At 38.7% G+C, this 17,145-nt stretch overlaps 1 protein-coding gene across 3 annotated transcripts in view; it reads right to left on the reverse strand.

The window, feature by feature from the left end:
* The window catches only part of bcas3 (BCAS3 microtubule associated cell migration factor), a 398,522-nt gene that overhangs the window by 303,251 nt on the left and 78,126 nt on the right, over nucleotides 1-17,145 (reverse strand). For all 3 annotated transcript variants that reach the window (XM_055011827.1, XM_055011829.1, XM_055011828.1), the window contains exons 14-15: nucleotides 13,075-13,208; nucleotides 3,085-3,415 (exon numbers count right to left, since the gene is read on the reverse strand). In XM_055011827.1, the coding sequence (XP_054867802.1) occupies nucleotides 3,085-3,415; nucleotides 13,075-13,208 (465 nt within the window). The remainder of the gene's footprint in view (nucleotides 1-3,084; nucleotides 3,416-13,074; nucleotides 13,209-17,145) is intronic.

Raw genomic sequence — 17,145 nt, forward strand, 5'->3', positions numbered from 1 at the left:
ACAGAGTGGTAAATGGATAATAGTCCACAGTTATATACAGCATTTAAATCCTAGCTAGCTCCTCAAAAGCCATCCTCATTCATCCATTCACATACTCACATAAATGGAGACAGAGCTGCCATAAAAGGTGCCACCTGTCACGGAACAATTTGGGATTCAGTGTGTCTTGATCGAACCACCAACCTTTCGATCAGTGGACCACTCACTCTACCACCAGCCCCCCAAATAAATAGAACATCCTCATGTTGATCAACTCAAACTTTAAGTCTCAGTAGCTTTGGAAATCAAAGTCATATTTTGCTTCATTAAAAATCATCAAATGAGATGTCAGTATCATGATAATACAGTGACCTAATGTACTTCATCAATGCTTTACATCCATTAACAGCATAAAGCTGCAGACAAGCAGAGAAGTCTAAACAGCTGGCTACACTGAATGGATTATGGTAAAAACATGTTTCATATTGACAGTACAATTGTGTGAGAGAAATATTGTAATAATATCCACTGTATTAAGCAACATTAAGTGAAAACAGGAAGAAGGGACTTGAGTCCGTCTGACTACAGTGTGTATACATCTAACAAAAAAAATCCAGAATCGTTGGTTTAATGTGATAACTTCAATTACACACATGGACAAAATTGTTGGTACCCCTCGGTTAATGGAAGAAAAACCCACAATGGTCACAGAAATAATTTGAATCTGACAAAAGTAATAATAAATAAAATCTATATGAAAATTAACCAATGAAAATCAGACATTGTTTTTGAACCTGTGGTTCAACAGAATTATTTTAAAAAATAAATTCAGGAAACAGGCCTGGACAAAAATGATGGTACCCTTAACTTAATAATTTGTTGCACAACCTTTTGAGGCAATCACTGCAAACGATTTCTGTAACTGTCAGTGGGACTTCTGCACCTCTAGCAGGTATTCTGGTCCACTCCTCATGAGCAGACTGCTCCAGTCGTCTCAGGTTTGAAGGATGCCTTCTCCAGATGGCATATTTCAGCTCTTTCCACAGATGTTCAATAGGATTTAGATCAGGGCTCATAGAAGGCCGCTTCAGAATAGTCCAATGTTTTCCTCTTAGCCATTCTTGGCTGTTTTTAGCTGTGTGTTTTGGGTCATTATACTGTTGGAAGACCCATGACCTGTGACTGAGACCAAGCTTTCTGACACTGGGCAGCACATTTCTCTCTAGAATACCTTGATGGTCATGAGATTTCATTGTACCCTGCACAGATTCAAGACACCCTGTGCCAGATGCAGCAAAGCAGCCCCAGAACATAACAGAGCCTCCTCCATGTTCCACAGTAGGAACAGTGTTGTTTTCTTCATATTCTTCATTTTTGCGTCTGTGAACATAGAGCTGATGTAAATTGCCAAAAAGTTCCACTTTTGTCTCTTCTGTCCATAGGACATTCTCCCAGAAGCTTTGTGGCTTGTCAACATGCAGTTTGGCAAATTCCAGTCTGGCTTTTTTTATCATTTGTTTTCAACAATGGTGTCCTCCTTGATCGTCTCCCATCAAGTCCACTTTGGCTCAAACAACAACGGATGGTGCCATCTGACACTGATGTACCTTGACCTTGGAGTTCACCTTTAATGTCTTTACAGGTCGTTCTGGGCTCTTTTGTTACCATTCCTATTATCCATCTCTTCCATTTGTCATCAAGTTTCCTCCTGCAGCCACGTCCAGGGAGGTTGGCTACAATTCCATGGATCTTAAATTTCTGAATAATATGTGCAACTGTAGTCACAGGAACATCAAGCTGCTTGGAGATGGTCTTATAGCCTTTACCTTTAAAATGCTTGTCTATAATTTTCTTTCTAATCTCCTGAGACAACTCTCTCCTTCACTTCCTCTGGTCCATGTTTAGTGTGGTACACACCATGTCACCAAACAGCACAGTGACTACTGTAACCCTATAAATAGGCCGACTGACTGATTACAAGTTTGTAGACACCTGTGATGTTAATTAGAGGACACACCTTGATTGAACATGTCCCTATGGTCATATTATTTTCAGTCTTTTCTAGGGGTACCATCATTTTTGTCCAGGCCTGTTTCATGCGTTTATTTTTTAAAATAATTCTGTTGAACCACGGTTCAAAATCAAGGTCTGATTTTCACCGGTTAATTTTCATATATTTTTTATTTATTATTACTTTTGTCAGATTCAAATTATTTCTGTGACCATTGTGGGTTTTTCTTACATTAACCGATGGGTACCAACAATTTTGTCCACGTGTGTAACTGGACGAACATTTACGGGTTCCCACTAATGTTTGAGATTGATAGACAAAATTTCAAATGTCAAATCTCAAAAGTATTGTGTTTCAACACATTAACACTAAGTTTGGAGGAAATTTGTATGATTTAGGGGAAAAATAACTTTAAAAAAGCATGTAAATGCTACAGTACAGTATTTCCCCACTTTAGCAGGTCCAGATTTTCTGGACCTTTGCTTCAATACATTTTCTCTGACTGGACCTCTTTGAATTTTAGCTGAATACTCCTGCACTAAACAGCCTGTTGGCCCTCTTTTTGAATTAAAAAAAAAAAAAAAAACAACCCAAAGACGGAACAGTCCACCAACGTACAGTAATAGGCACACTCTGCAGGAAAGAGTTTTTTTCACCGAAGCACAGGTGTTTAATAAATATGTTAAGTGCATATATATTCCCTTCTTTGTTGAATCTGTTTCCTCATGCAACATGAAACACGATTAATATAGATTAAAAATGAATGATATGTAATCATAATTAATCTAAATTAATCCACAGCAACCATGTGATTAATTTGATTAAACATTTTAATCGTTTGACAGGACTAATATATATATATATATATATATATACATATATATATATATATATATATATATATATATATATATATATATATATATATATATATATACACATATATATAAATTCCTATATTCCTATTTGATCAGAAGTACGTCATAAGCTGCCTTTCACTAAATTCTGCCATCTACCACATGGCCACTAACATGCAATTCTGGACATGCAAATAGGCAACAAGAAGAAGACCCTCAGTTCCCGTCCCTCCTCACCGTGCAATGGAGAACCTGAGGGGCTACTGGAGAGGCCTGGTATGGGGCTACAGCGGCCCCCGATGCCTCCTCCGCCACCCAGAATGCAACCACTTCCTGCTATGCCTCCCGCTCCTCCTCCTAACGCAGCCGCCCTGTTCAGCTCCTGTTCGATCTCCTCCAGGCCAGCGCTCTTTTGGAAGCGAGACATCCGGTTGACAACCCGCGGGGACATGTGCGTACGGGCGCAGGGTGCACCACCGTAGGGGTTGATGGGAAACACATGGGTGGTGCCACGCAGGGTACTGATAGCTACCCAGCGACTGTCCTGGCTAAAACACATGTCCTGGACCTGGGTACAGAAAGAGGACAAGGTAGAAAGTTCAGACAGTAGAAAGTGAAGACTGATGAAGAATGAAATTATTCCACTGTAGTTCCATTCACTAAGAACATGACTGATTCTTGAATCGATCAAACAAATGTAATTTTAAAACACAAATTTGTGGGATGTCAAAATGAAGCTAACTATTCCTATTCATTAATGCTGCAGAATTTACTGCATATTTTAAATACTGGCAGGTGAGGACACAGACTGACAGTAGGCAGGCAGCAGATGTAGCCTTAACTGGTGCACTGGTGGCATGATAACAGTCTATTGTAATTCCCCAACCTCTTAAGTCAATTTAAACCAAATATTGCTAAATAATGATCTGCTTATAATCTCTGTATTTGACAAAGGTCTTTTGTCTAAATTTTTCCATAGCAAGGTTCTTAAAAAGTCCTTAAGTTTGGGAACAAAAGACTAAAACACTGAGTTTGGAGAATTGCAAGCCTTATTGTGCAAATGCTCTCACTGTGTAACCCGTCGTCCTCCACAACAGCTCACTGCTGTGTTGCTGCACAATTAACAGTTAACCTTCTAAACCTCAAGTAGTTTCTGGGCATTTTTTGTTCCTGTCACATTTTTACTATTGAATATTTTTCACCTCTATGGAAATAGTACAACCAAGTCTAAAGTAAAGAGAACCTAAACATGTCATTTGTGTTGTATGCCAGCTATAATACAAAAAATCCTCAAAAAGAAACAGATTCCTGCGACTTCTCACCTTTTCGTCCAAAATTAAATTCAAGTTGAATGGTGGCTGTTTGACACAGTTTAGGATATTTAATACTAATTGCAGATGCTGCTTGACATACCCAGACTTACTGGTGGCGTAAGAAGCACAACAAAAGCACTGGGGAATGGCAGTCAAATTTAATTCAGGTCCAGTTTTTCATTTGTATAGGCATGGACTAATGAGAAAGCAGGCCTCAAAGTCAAACTTCTAGCAACAAAAGTGAATACAACTGTGATTGTTGACACAAAAATCTGAAAACTTGAAATCACTATGACTAAATTGAGTACAGTGTGATTTCTCACTAGCCTGATTACATGACCATGGTTATAAAATGGCCAGAATACACTAGAGCTTTCTCAGTTTTGGATACAGGCACACACAGAATAGCTACCAACTAAAAATCAGTAGGAAACACAGTTGCAGCAGTATTCAGGAGGCATAGAATTCGTCACAGTAACATTAATCAGAGGTGCAGTGGCTATCCTCTTAAAAGACAACATGTACAGAGACTACTTGCACAATGTAGCTTTGAAAAACAGAAGGGCAGGCACTTTTAAATTGGCACAGAGGTTATCAGTGGCTGTCAGAGTACCTGTAGCAGTTCAGACAGCATGAGGGACATTACATAACATCAACCTATATGGATAGAATGCAAGAAAAACTAATGGTTTTTTTTTTGTTTGTTTTTCAATACAAAATAGCACAAAAGTAAGGAACATGAGGAGAAGCCTGATGAATACTGGGTTGCACAATCTTTGGTGAGATAAGACCAAGAAAAATTTGTTCAGCTCAGATGGGTTCTAGCATGTTTGGTGTGAACCTGGCCAGAACTACCACAGTGACTGCATAATCCCAGGAGTTATAAACTCACCAGAGTAGGGAGTGTGATAGTGATGGGCTGCATAAATGCAAAAGGTATGGGGGAGATGGATGACACTATGGATGTGAGTGAATGTGGATATATGAAAATACTGGCTGGCAAGATGACTTTCAGTCTGCAGAGGCTTGGCAGAAGAGGATCCAGCACAATCTGAAGCCTACCAAAATCACACAAGACTTTGTAAAGAGAAAATAAGAGAGAACAATGACATGGCCAAATATGTTGACTGACTTGAAAGCAGCAAAAAAAAATGTCTATGGCCAAACATTTCTCCAATTTTGTGCAACATTGGTATCCTCCATATTGAAAAAGAGTATGGAGTCGGCATTAAAAATAAAGTCAGACATATAAAGAGTGTCAGTATTGAAACATGAAGTTATTTTTGAAGATAATTCTTACTGTGAGGGTTGTCTTTTTATCCAGAAAATAATTTTAAAATTATTTCTTTTGTTTTCATGTTGCATATTTTTGTATAAAATTTTACATACTACCTTTTTTAATATCACATTGCATTATTAAATTTTTTAATGTATAGTGAGGCTTACAGACAATTTAATATGCAAAGTTACTTAAAGCTTATTTGAAGTAACACACAAGTGGCTACACAACTACACAAAAAACTCAGCATGCATTTGTGTAAGCACTGCTAAGCAGATTTGAATTTCTAAGATTGATCATTATCAGGTAATGTTTTACCTTAAGAGAAAGAGTATAAGAAAAAAGTGACTGTTTCACACAGGATTTGTATGTGCAAGGGTGACTGTAATTGTGGAAATGGCAAATGCAGTTTGAAAATAGATGTTTTAATTGTTAGTATAAAAATGGTGAACACATGGATATCTTGATAACCAAAAGTCATTAATTTGATAGTTTCTCTTGCCACTATACTTGTAAGATAGCGTCATACATCCAGTATATACACTAACTCCTCGAGATATGATCAAGGTTTAGTTTCCTCAGATTTTCCAAACTGCCATATTGTTCACAATCAAAAATAACTAGATGGATTTGCTGAAAGTCTTTTTGGAATATTTTTCCTCATTGCAGAAATATGCACAGCTTTATCACACAGATATACAATAGTGTCCAAGGTGAATGACGAACAGGGTGAGAGGATTTGACAACATCTTTTGGAATATGTGACAGTGTGATATGAGCCTGTTTGGAGGTAAAATACAATGTTAAGTAAAACAAAAGAGCTGACGGCACCCTTTGTTAGCCCTCCTCCTCAAACTCTCAGGGAGCAGACACTTAAGAAGATAGGATCTCCCTGAGCATGTTAGACATTCAGGAAACCAGACAGATAGGCTGCAAGAGACAATGCAAGCAAAGGCACAAAGCAAGTGTGAGAGAGAAAATGAAAGACAAAAGAGCGAGGTGACTGATGAAGTGACTGTATGCTGAAATAGCATCCTTCATTTGGCATGCTGTTAAAAAATAATCGGAGGCTGAAGAAGGTAGACAGGACTGGGGAAAAAGGAAAGCAAAAGGTCCAGGAGAAAGTTAAGATGAGGAATGTAAAACTCTTTAGTCAGGCAGTCAGAGAGACAGTTCTGTATCTGTAGGCCTTTCTAATCTTCTGCCAGCTCAGACTAGGTAATTGTCCCAGGCAATGACAGTTAATATGGCATCCTTTGCATAGCAGACTGTTACTTTACTTCACAAAGATGAGTGAAAGAGGAGGCTTGACCTCTGCTGTGGCTGATTAGAGATGACTCAGAGACGAGAAAGGGCTACTTTGTGCGTGTTGTAATTGGTCATAATAGACCTGTCAGAACTCCAACTGTAAATGGGAGCCTGGATTTTACTGTCAAATCTATTTTATCAGGTGGAGGATTACCTGAAGGGTGGCTGTAATTGTACATTCATAGCCTGACAACCCTGCAGATATCAAACAGTTGTCAAATGTTATCTTAAAATGGTGGAATGCAACTGCATTTAAGTCACATGCAAGCGGTGATGTGAAGGCAGCACATTCCAGACAGGCCGGAAAGCTCACTTCACTGTCTTTGTACAGAGTACTTGATGACAGTCAGATGACAGGAAGACATATTTAATGCTTTGTTTTTCTTTTGCTTTTTTGAATCAGTGACACTAGTTAGGAAGATTAAGCAGCTCTGCTCACCTGAGACGAACACTGAAGGAATGACAAGAATGTGACAAAAATGGACAAAGGGATGAGACTGAAGGGAGAGGACAAATAAATACTCATGTACAAGGGGGATGATGCGTTAAGACAATAACACAAGGAGAATCAAAGAGGGTTTTTGGGACTGTCTGCAAAGGAGACTTTTAATATAAAGAACAAGGCTTATGTTGATGGATTAATTAATTAATTATTTAAATAGAAGTTACACCCACAACTGGTTCTCAACATCTTTACATGGATGTCGTAATTTACATTGAATCTAATACAATGAAAAATGGCAGCACTGCTAGCATTGATTTTTTTTCTTTTTTTTTAGACTTTAAACTGACAGTTTTGATGTATAAGTGAGTAAAGGAACCTAAATTCTATGGGAACACTTCATATTCCTACTCTATTAGTAAGGAAATGACCAATATGACCAGGCTTCCTTGGTACTCCTGGTCAGCAGTGGTTACTACCTCCATGGAGGGACAAACTATGATGCAACAACAGGTTCCAATTTGTAACTTTCAAGACTTAGAAGATTGGCGGCTAACTTCTTTATGTCTGATACCACAGGCAACCTGTACAGTCCATGCCTCAGCAGTTTGGAAATGCCTGCTAACATGTGTAGCACCAACAGCATATTAGGCAGGTGGTCATGTCGTCTGTGCTCACAGTGCACATGTTAAAGCAAGCACATTTCTACATATATCTGATATACTGACTTAATTGCTTCAAGTATATTAGAAACAAAAAACTACAACTTCCTGATGACTCAGACTGACAACACAACACACTGCAAAAACTCAAAATCTTACCAAGTCTATTTGTCTTATTTTTAGTCAAAATGTCTCATCCCACCCTATTTATGATAAATTCACTTAACAAGTGACATTTCAGCTAAATGGAGGGACTTGTTTTAAGACACTGCATCTTAAATATCTTGTTAAGTCAAACAATCTTGAAATTAATTATTATTTATTATTAATTAATAATTATTTTACAAGAAAACTCAAAATAAGTTTAATACATCTCAAAATAGGTGGTTACATGAAAGCAAAAATCTATTTTTGAGTGGAAAATTGCTGTTTTTTTAAGCATGTCTGGCTTATTTTAAGACACCTAAGCTTGACAATCCTGGAAAAATATAGCTTAAAATAAGTTTTCCCAGCTAATTTTAAGAGCTCAATATTCTAAATATCATATCTTATTTCAAGAAATCTTACCAAGCCATTTTCACTTGTTCTATTGGCAGATTTTTTTCACTTATTTCAAGGTAAAAGTTCCTTGAAATAAGCTTTTTTTTTCTTGTTTTGACAGGGGCATTTTTTCCAGTGCAAAGCCACAGGCTCTCTACATGTAATGATGTTTTCATTTATTGTGCCACTGTGTTGTCATAGCGATGCTTTATGGTGTATATGCAGACTTTTAAAAATCTGTCTGGAAACCATGTTTACTCTTTACATAGATAGTCAGGTAGATAGAGAAATCAGCTTTCATTGCTGAATTTAATTTTCCCATGTACATGAAGGCTTCAGGAAAAAGGTGTCTACAGAAAGAGCAGCCAAACCAAGAATTAGGTGCATGTAAATATGCGGATACAATCTTTATAAACCCACATCTGATGGTCGCAGCTGATGGTATAGGACTGTAAAGTTTAGCAGTAAAGGAGTGCCAGCCCTGTAACCTCAGTGACCAACTTTCTCCAGTTTACCCGCGACTCCAAGCTTGTCTACATTCTGGTCCACCTTCAGCCCCGTACAGCTGTTATCAGCTGCAGGTATGTTTAGTTGGCCTCGGGTCACTGACAGCCAGTCGCATGTTTGGCCACTGGAGACAGATAAGGCGTCTCTCCACCCACCTAGCTGAAGACTTTATCACTCTCCAGTGTGCTTCTGAGTGTGTGTGTGTGTGTGTGTGTGTGTGTGTGGTGATAACCTCTGGCCCAAGCACTAGTCTGGGGCTGGCATCCAGTGTTTACAACGGGTTGGATCAAAGCAGGCTCAGTGTGCAGCCAGTCAGCGGACCTGCCGTTTGGTCATACATTAACTACAGGCAGGCTGTGGCAGTGTGTGTGTGTGTATGTGTGTGTGTGTGACAGTGTGTTTTTCCAGTCAATAATCCTGAACTGAACAAGGCCTGAAGTAGTTTTGTTGAGTAAGGATTTCTAACTTACTGCAAAGCCTCTGCATGTCATAGTTGAGAGTGTATGGGGAAAAAAGTGTGAAACATCTTAACTTGTAAAATGCTGACCACTATTCAATTATTTCACTGCTCATTTCAGGTCTCATCTTTAAATAAAATAAAGATGTACTGCATGCCTATTAATGTGACTGAAAGCCAACATTAAAATGACAGGTCTACCTGTACTACATGTAGAGAAAGCAGATCTGTGTCCTACAAGTGGGTACATTATCATCACGCCATATCTGTGCATACTTATATGCAAATGATGTGAAAGGTGTACATAGTCTTAAATATATATATAGAAATATATTTAATTTAGATTCATTTTTTGCCTCATTGTGCTGAAGTAGCTCTTGTCTTGCTTCGTCTATTCCCAGTGAGGGATCAATAAAGTTATATCTAATCTTATCCTATATTACCTCTAATGTCAGTTTTAAATGGAATATTGCCTTAAGAATGCTGTTTCTAGCTGTATGTAGAATTTCATGAAGTTTGTATATTAATCACCTTTCTTTTAAGATGCTCTTTCATCATAAAATACTAAAATAACCAATACTACACCTCAAAAGTAGGAACATTCACTAAGTCCATCTATCCATTATCTATGAACTGCTTAATCTTCATTAGGGTAGTGGGGGGTTGGAGTCTATCCCAGCTGACTTAGGGTGAAGGCAGGGGACATTCTGGACAGGTCACCAGTCTATCACAGGGCTACATATAGAGACAAACAATCACACTCACATTCACACCTATGGACAATTTAGAATCACCAATTAACCTCAACATGTTTTTGGACTGTGGGAGGAAGCTGGAGAACCCAGAGAAAACCCACGCAGAGAGAACATGCAAACTCCACACAAAAAGATCCCAGGAAGGCTGGGACATGAACCTGGGATCTTCTAGCTGCAAGATGAAAATGCTAAACATTCACAAAGTGATAATATTTATTAAGTATTAATATTTTTAACTGTTGTATAGACTGCATTATATTACAAAGTGTCTGGGTAGGCTGTTGTTAGTTACTCTACTAACCAACCGTTTTGACTACAGACAATGTCCCCCTGTGCTTCTGTTGTATTCTATTTCTGTATTGTTGAGTAATTTTACAATTTCAATTTTGAGCAGTGCTCACACTGCAAATCCCCTGCAGGGATTAATAATCATTTTATTTCTGATATTATCAGACGCCCCAATAATGGGTGTCACAGACTGTTATTTTGCTTGTCATCCTGCAATATGGGCAACAACTGTTCCTCCTGCAAATTACACCAACCACATGTCTGCCACACTCTTCCAGAATCAGCTGTTTTATGATAACGCATACAAAACCCTGCCGGTTAGATGTGCTTTGAAGTACTCCTGCCATGTGGTTTTATTTTACTGGATGTCGATTCAGTGATCAAGTGATGTTTCCTTTACATAACCTCTCATACTGTATTGTAGAGAACAGAATTTCCTTGTTTTGAAAGATGTTCAGAGTAGGAGTGCATGATACTGAGTAAAACTGCAATGCAAAAAAGTATAAACATTTTCAACAGATAACATGAACTCCTACTTGAAAAACTTAACAAAAAACAAACAAAATAATAAGAAGAATAAATGGTGATTGTGTAATTCACCTTATCTCCATCAACACACTTAAAAAATCGTTTCTGAGTGCAAAATGTTTGGAATTTTCACATAGTGTAGCAAAGGCATGGAAAAGAGTCTGTTACTATAGATGTCATTCAGATTTGGCTTGTCATACAGAGCTTTATGTGCTTATTTCAATGTTCAAACACAAAAGTTGTGTTGCCACATGTAGTGGCAACAAAATCATTGCAAATAACCAAGTAGTGCTGCATCATGGCCAAAATGATAATTATTTTAGATTATGAATATTTAACACAATTATTCAATAATGATTTAGACTCAAAACAAGATTCTTCTTCACCTGATTTAGTGCATATCCTAGAGGCAAAATACAAAAATATGCAAGTAACTCAAGCCTTTCAGTTTATCTCCTCTGTTTCTAACTTATTTGGCTATGCACATGTAGAGCTTGCATGTTAATAAACTGTACAACTTAAAAGAATAATAAAGTTTTTAAAAAATTCTGTGTATCCAAGAACGCTTAAATCAGAATAAGTCAGTTCTCTTGGAGATTAGTCACGTATACAGGAACCTTGTGAGCTTCCTTTACGTATCGAGCAGCAAAAAAAGTCTGATCATGATGTGTTTGAGTTAACTTATCTTACTTCACATCACTTTTGCAATGTTTGTACTCACATCACAACATCAATGCTGAAATGATATGTATTTTAAGATGTTCTCATCAAATGTAACAATCTTATTAGGAAAGTGGATGAAGTAGAGGAGCTGAAAAGTGATTGGTTGGTGGGGTTTTTTTGTAGTTTTTTTTTTTTTTTAAAGCTCATCCCTTATTAGATTTTTCAAAACAGAAGAAAAAAAACAAGAAGTTTGGGACATACAGAGAATTGTTCTTTTATTTTCTATGAACCGGTGGTTTCACGTTTTTCTTAACTTGTCATGGCTAATTTCTCTCACAACTTGTCTGTTTAAATGATTGTGTCATTTGCAGAGGCATGAATCCAGGACTGAAGAATAATGCAGCATGTGAACAGCTGAGAGGACTACTAGTACTGACAGGAAAGAAGGCAGCAGTTGAGGATAAATACCTGTACTTATGCCAACTAACAAATACCCAATTTAACTAGGTTTCAGAAAAACATCTAACGGTATGTCATTGTGATGTGTTAGAACGGAGGAAAAGAGACAGTAAATAATGCAAATTTTCTCCTAAAAATATACACTAAGATTGAATGAGGGATATAATAAACACTGATTTGGTAGCAGTTCTAAAAATTTTCAATAACAAAATTATATCGACATGTATTTTCAATGACATTTACATCAATGGCAATAACAAAACAGTTTGAAAGAATGTTAGTGATCATGATAGTTCCACTAAAATTTGTCAGATGCAAACCGCCATGAAAGCACATAATGAAAATGCAGTGTGGCTTCAAAAACCAACTCTCAGGATGCAAAAACAGCCTATCATAACTCCTATTACTGGAGCTTCTTCGCCCTCCGTCACTCCGTTCAGGTCTCCTGCAGCTAGCTGCTCCTTTCTTCACCCTTGTCTGCATCCACAGGCCTACTTTGTTGGAGACTGTGGTGAACAGAAACCAGCAGTTGCCTTTGCAAGACTGGCTTCAGGGTCTAAAAACAACTGATACCCTTTACCTCCCAAATTTGAGTGCACAAATTCAAAGCAATAAGGTCTGATTCTAATGAAACATTTCTCTCCTGGTTTCAAATCAAATAGGTCAATAAAAAATATCTATAATTAGTGATATTGACTGGAATTAAACATTTTATCATGTTTTTTTAAATTATATTTAATCTTAGTGAGATTAGATAGCATCACTTTTAGCTTTTTGGTGAGCTTTGCTGAGTTAAATGAGCCACACTTAAAATGGCAGCAGTGGGTCACGCTGTAAGAACAGACAGCCTGGTATTGATACCAGAACTGCTGGGTGGAAAGGGTTAACTAGACCAGACAAGTTTTGATTTTACCTAAACCTAAGTCAACCTAAGTGTGTGTGTGTGTGTGTGTGTGTGTGTGTGTGTGTGTGTGTGTGTGTGTGTGTGTGTGTGTGTGTGTGTGTGTGTGTGTGTGTGTCTCAAACCTTGGCTTCAGTCTCCCCACGATGGAGGGTATAAAGATGGTGAACAGCACTCTGTGATGACGCCCATGGGTGGGTGAGGATCTGAAACACGTGGAAATCATGGCCCAGTGTGTCGGAGGTAACCAGCAGCATTCCTACAATGAGCACAGAGACAGTCGTCAACATTAAGAAGCCATTCCATAGCTGGCTTCAGCATAAACTGGGTGTCACCATCACAACAACCGCTGTAAATATGGCCTTATTGTGCCATGAATTCCATGAGTCTTAGGTATAGTTTTTGTTCTTGCATGATGCTGCCATGCTCAGTACGTGTGAGGTGCCATGAACAGGAACACTGAATGGCCTACTCATCAGCTCTTTCAGCCTGTCTGTTTTCAATAACATTTGACAGGTTCAGCCACAATGCCTGCTTGAGTGTAAATAATGTCAGTTTTAAATGTTACATTTTTGCAAATTGTAAGAAAATACCTACAACGGCAAATGCACGGGAGATACCAAAAGTAAGTACACCTCTGCACAATATCACTTATATGTCCAGTGATCACCTCACAATGACAGCGTTATTTAGAAATTCATAAGAAGAGTAGCTTTCTACTTGTGAACTTGGAGTGTTTCGCCCATCAAAAAATATTTTAGAAGGATTATATAAAAAAAACCACAATCCCCAAAGTAGAAACTCAACAAATGTGCATACGATCACTAACACACAAGTTAGAAAACTTGAGATCACCATACCAAAATTAAGTCCACCTGTGATTTCCATTTAGTCTAATTGCATGATGATGGGTTTGACATGACCTGTGAATGCCAGAAGTGTCTCAGTTTTCAACCCATGGGCTGTGAATATATCCATGATGGCAAACGCAGTTGCAGCACTGATCAGGAGGTATAGAATAAGCAATAATACCACTGATCAGAGCTGCAGTGGTCCTTCTAAAATGCCATTACGCACAGTGCACTGTTTGCACAATCTGGCTGTGACAGAGCTAGAGGGACAAGTACTTCAGACTTGACACAGAGGTTATCAGTGGAAATCACAGTTTCCATGTCATCTTAGACAGTATAAAAGACCTGCATATGAAGAATGGAGGTAAGAGTGTGATGATATGGAGCTGCATGACTGCCAAGGGATTTTAGGTGATGACAATTATAGATGTCACCATCAATGTCTGAAGATACACCAAAATTTTGGCTCTCAAGATGACTCCTAGTTGACTGAAGCTTGGCAAGAGGAATATTCCAGCTTGATAATGATCCAAAGCACACTGTTTCTAAAGAAGAATAAAGTTGCACAGAGTTCATACTGTGGAGCCTCTATGTTTAATATGATACAATTAAACTGTTTCACATGACAGCAAATACCCTACTGCTCAACTCAGAAGTAATGCAATTACTGTAGGCTGATAACATTTTTAATTTTGTGGCTTTTAAATAATATTGTACAGTTTTGCATTCTGTCCTATATTAAACTGTGTGTGCTGTCTTCACATGGCAACTCCCTTGCATAGATTTTCATCAATTATGAAACACTAATTCCAATGTGATGCAGTATAAGTGCAAGAGAGAAGAGATAATTATCCAACATACACTACCATTGAAAATTTAATGTTTCCATGAAAACTCGTGCTAACATAACTTCACAAGGGTTTTTCTAATTATCAATGAGCCTTTCAACACCATTAGCTAACACAATGTAGCATTAGAACACAGGAGTGATGGTTGCTGGAAATGTTCCTCTGTACCCCTATGGAGATATTCCATTAAAAATCTGCTGTTTCCAGCTAGAATAGTCATTTACCACATTAAAAATGTCTAGATAGGATTTCTGATTCCTTTAATGTTATCTTTATTGAAAAAAAATGCTTTTCTTTCAAAAATAAGGACATTTCTAAGTGACCCCAAACTTTTGAACGGTAGCGTATATGTTTCAATGCTGTTCCCAGTTTAGAGAAAACTAAAAAGTCTAGTTGTATGTCAGAAACTGTTGCCCAAGATAATTCTTAAATGGGCCAGTGTGTAAAAACGTTGCCACTGTCACACTGGTAAACTGATACAAAGTCAGGCCAACTGTAATACTTAAACTGTATTTCACTCCAGTGACTCACACAAAGGCAGCCAACACTACCAACTGTGCAGGACACATGCTAGACAGCATGACAGAATTAGTGTGCCTTTAAAACAAACAAACCAGCCCATTAAAACAAAGCCAGCTATTGTTTGTCGCTGTCATAAAATGCAGCATTCCCTCTCATGATAGTTTGGTCTGGTTAAAAGCAGGGCTCAAGTCGTGTGCTTCTTCAACGACAGACAAGATGATGAGTGTCTGTAAAAGAGAGAATCTATGTATTCATACATCAGTGTACGGTTATGGGCGTGTGTTTGCACATTGAGATTCACCGAAACACTGAACCACAGCTCAACACAAGGGTAACCAACACTGACAGGCCCATTCATTTGGGCCCGTTTTATTTGAAGCTCGTCAAACTCCAGAAAGTATAGGCCCTCACCATAAACAACATGCTCAACAAACCACACCAGAACAAACCTAGATCTAAACTGGCTTGGCTAGGAAAATAGCTGCGCTGCTTTTCAAGCACAACCCAAAACCCATCCCCAGAAGCCTTTAGAGATGTTACAAACAAACCCATTTATCAGGTAGTAACTTACAATGTTGGAAATATATCACTGAAACATAACTGAGTGTAAAAAATATCAAAACTTCTGTCCTTTTGACAACTCCCAGACATAAATGATATTAAAGTAATTAGTATTTTTCCTCTGAGTGTTTCCCCTTGGAATCTTTTATGTGGAATCTGCAGTAGGTTTTAATTAGTGGCCAGGCTTTATTGGGTGGCATGTCAAATGTGAAAAGAGGAGGTTGGAATGGCATGAGATTAAAAGGATTCAGCAGCACGTGCGAGGGAGATGGAAAACACTCCCTCTATGGAAAAAAGAAGCCAAGTATGCTACAACCTTTTGCACATTCATTCAAAGTTGAAAGATTTCTTCTTTTTTTTCAAAGACTTGTGTATGAGTGAGGAACAGTTATATTCAAAGATGATGAGGAGATGGAGTGAGGGAAGTACAGAGGGAATAGAGCGATGGGGTCATGCACATTATCAGAAGTGGAGGCAAGAAAGCAGTAGAGAGGCCAAGTGAAGTGTGCATTAAGACAGCGGTTAGCTATTCATGCTGTATCAGAGCGACCAGAAAGCCAGAGAGCTAAGGCCCAGGGCCTGTAAACTCTTGAAAACCCACGCCCCAAACGAGGTGCCAAGCCACAAGAAGCATTTGCGTCAACTGGGAATACAGAGAAAAAAGGGACGGGGCCCTTCTAATTATAGAGTCTGGAAACGGAAGCGCAGGGTGATTAGGAGTTGAGGCGCTGCGGTCTGTTTATCTGGGAGCTTCCTCTCGCTCTCAAACCATCTCTCCCCCACTCTCCACTCTTTCTTTCGTTCTTCCTCTGTGCTCTGTTTTGGTCGGGCCCTGCCCACCCCAGGCTGTAGAGTCTGGCCCCTGACTTTCTGACAGATGAGACTTGGCCGCTGTGTTCTGGCCAGGGCCAACGTTCCTCTTCTGCTGATGTCTGGGCTCCAAAAAAGTAACAGCTCAGAAAGGCTGGAGAGCTTTGTGAGTGCGAGCACCCGAGAATTGGGGCTTTTGTGGCGTTGTTGAAATACAGAGGCCCTCGCCGAGAGGCGTCAGTTGGTTAGCCCGCGGGAAGGCCAAATTAAAAAGTAGCTTAGCCGCTCGGCGGGTGAAAAGAGAAGGTTTCGGGGAAACCAGAGGCTGGCCGGAGCAGGGTTTGACACGTCCTATTTATAACACCTTGTCCCAGGGGTTACAGTGTTATTTACGATGTTTTAGTACCAAGATTGCGGGCACACGCACTTAGACATGCGCTAAACTGGAAGGGATGACCTCTAATTTGCCATGTGTGCGAGACATGCGCCCGTATGGGACATGAGGGAAGTGATATAATCATTTCCATAAATATCTGCTTTTTGCTTTCTGATTTTTTTTTCCCCAGAAAATCTTTTTGTTTTGTTTTGCTGCAGGCTTTACTGT

This window comes from Amphiprion ocellaris, chromosome 7 (genome assembly GCF_022539595.1).
Source record: "Amphiprion ocellaris isolate individual 3 ecotype Okinawa chromosome 7, ASM2253959v1, whole genome shotgun sequence".
Taxonomy (NCBI): Eukaryota; Metazoa; Chordata; class Actinopteri; family Pomacentridae; genus Amphiprion; species Amphiprion ocellaris.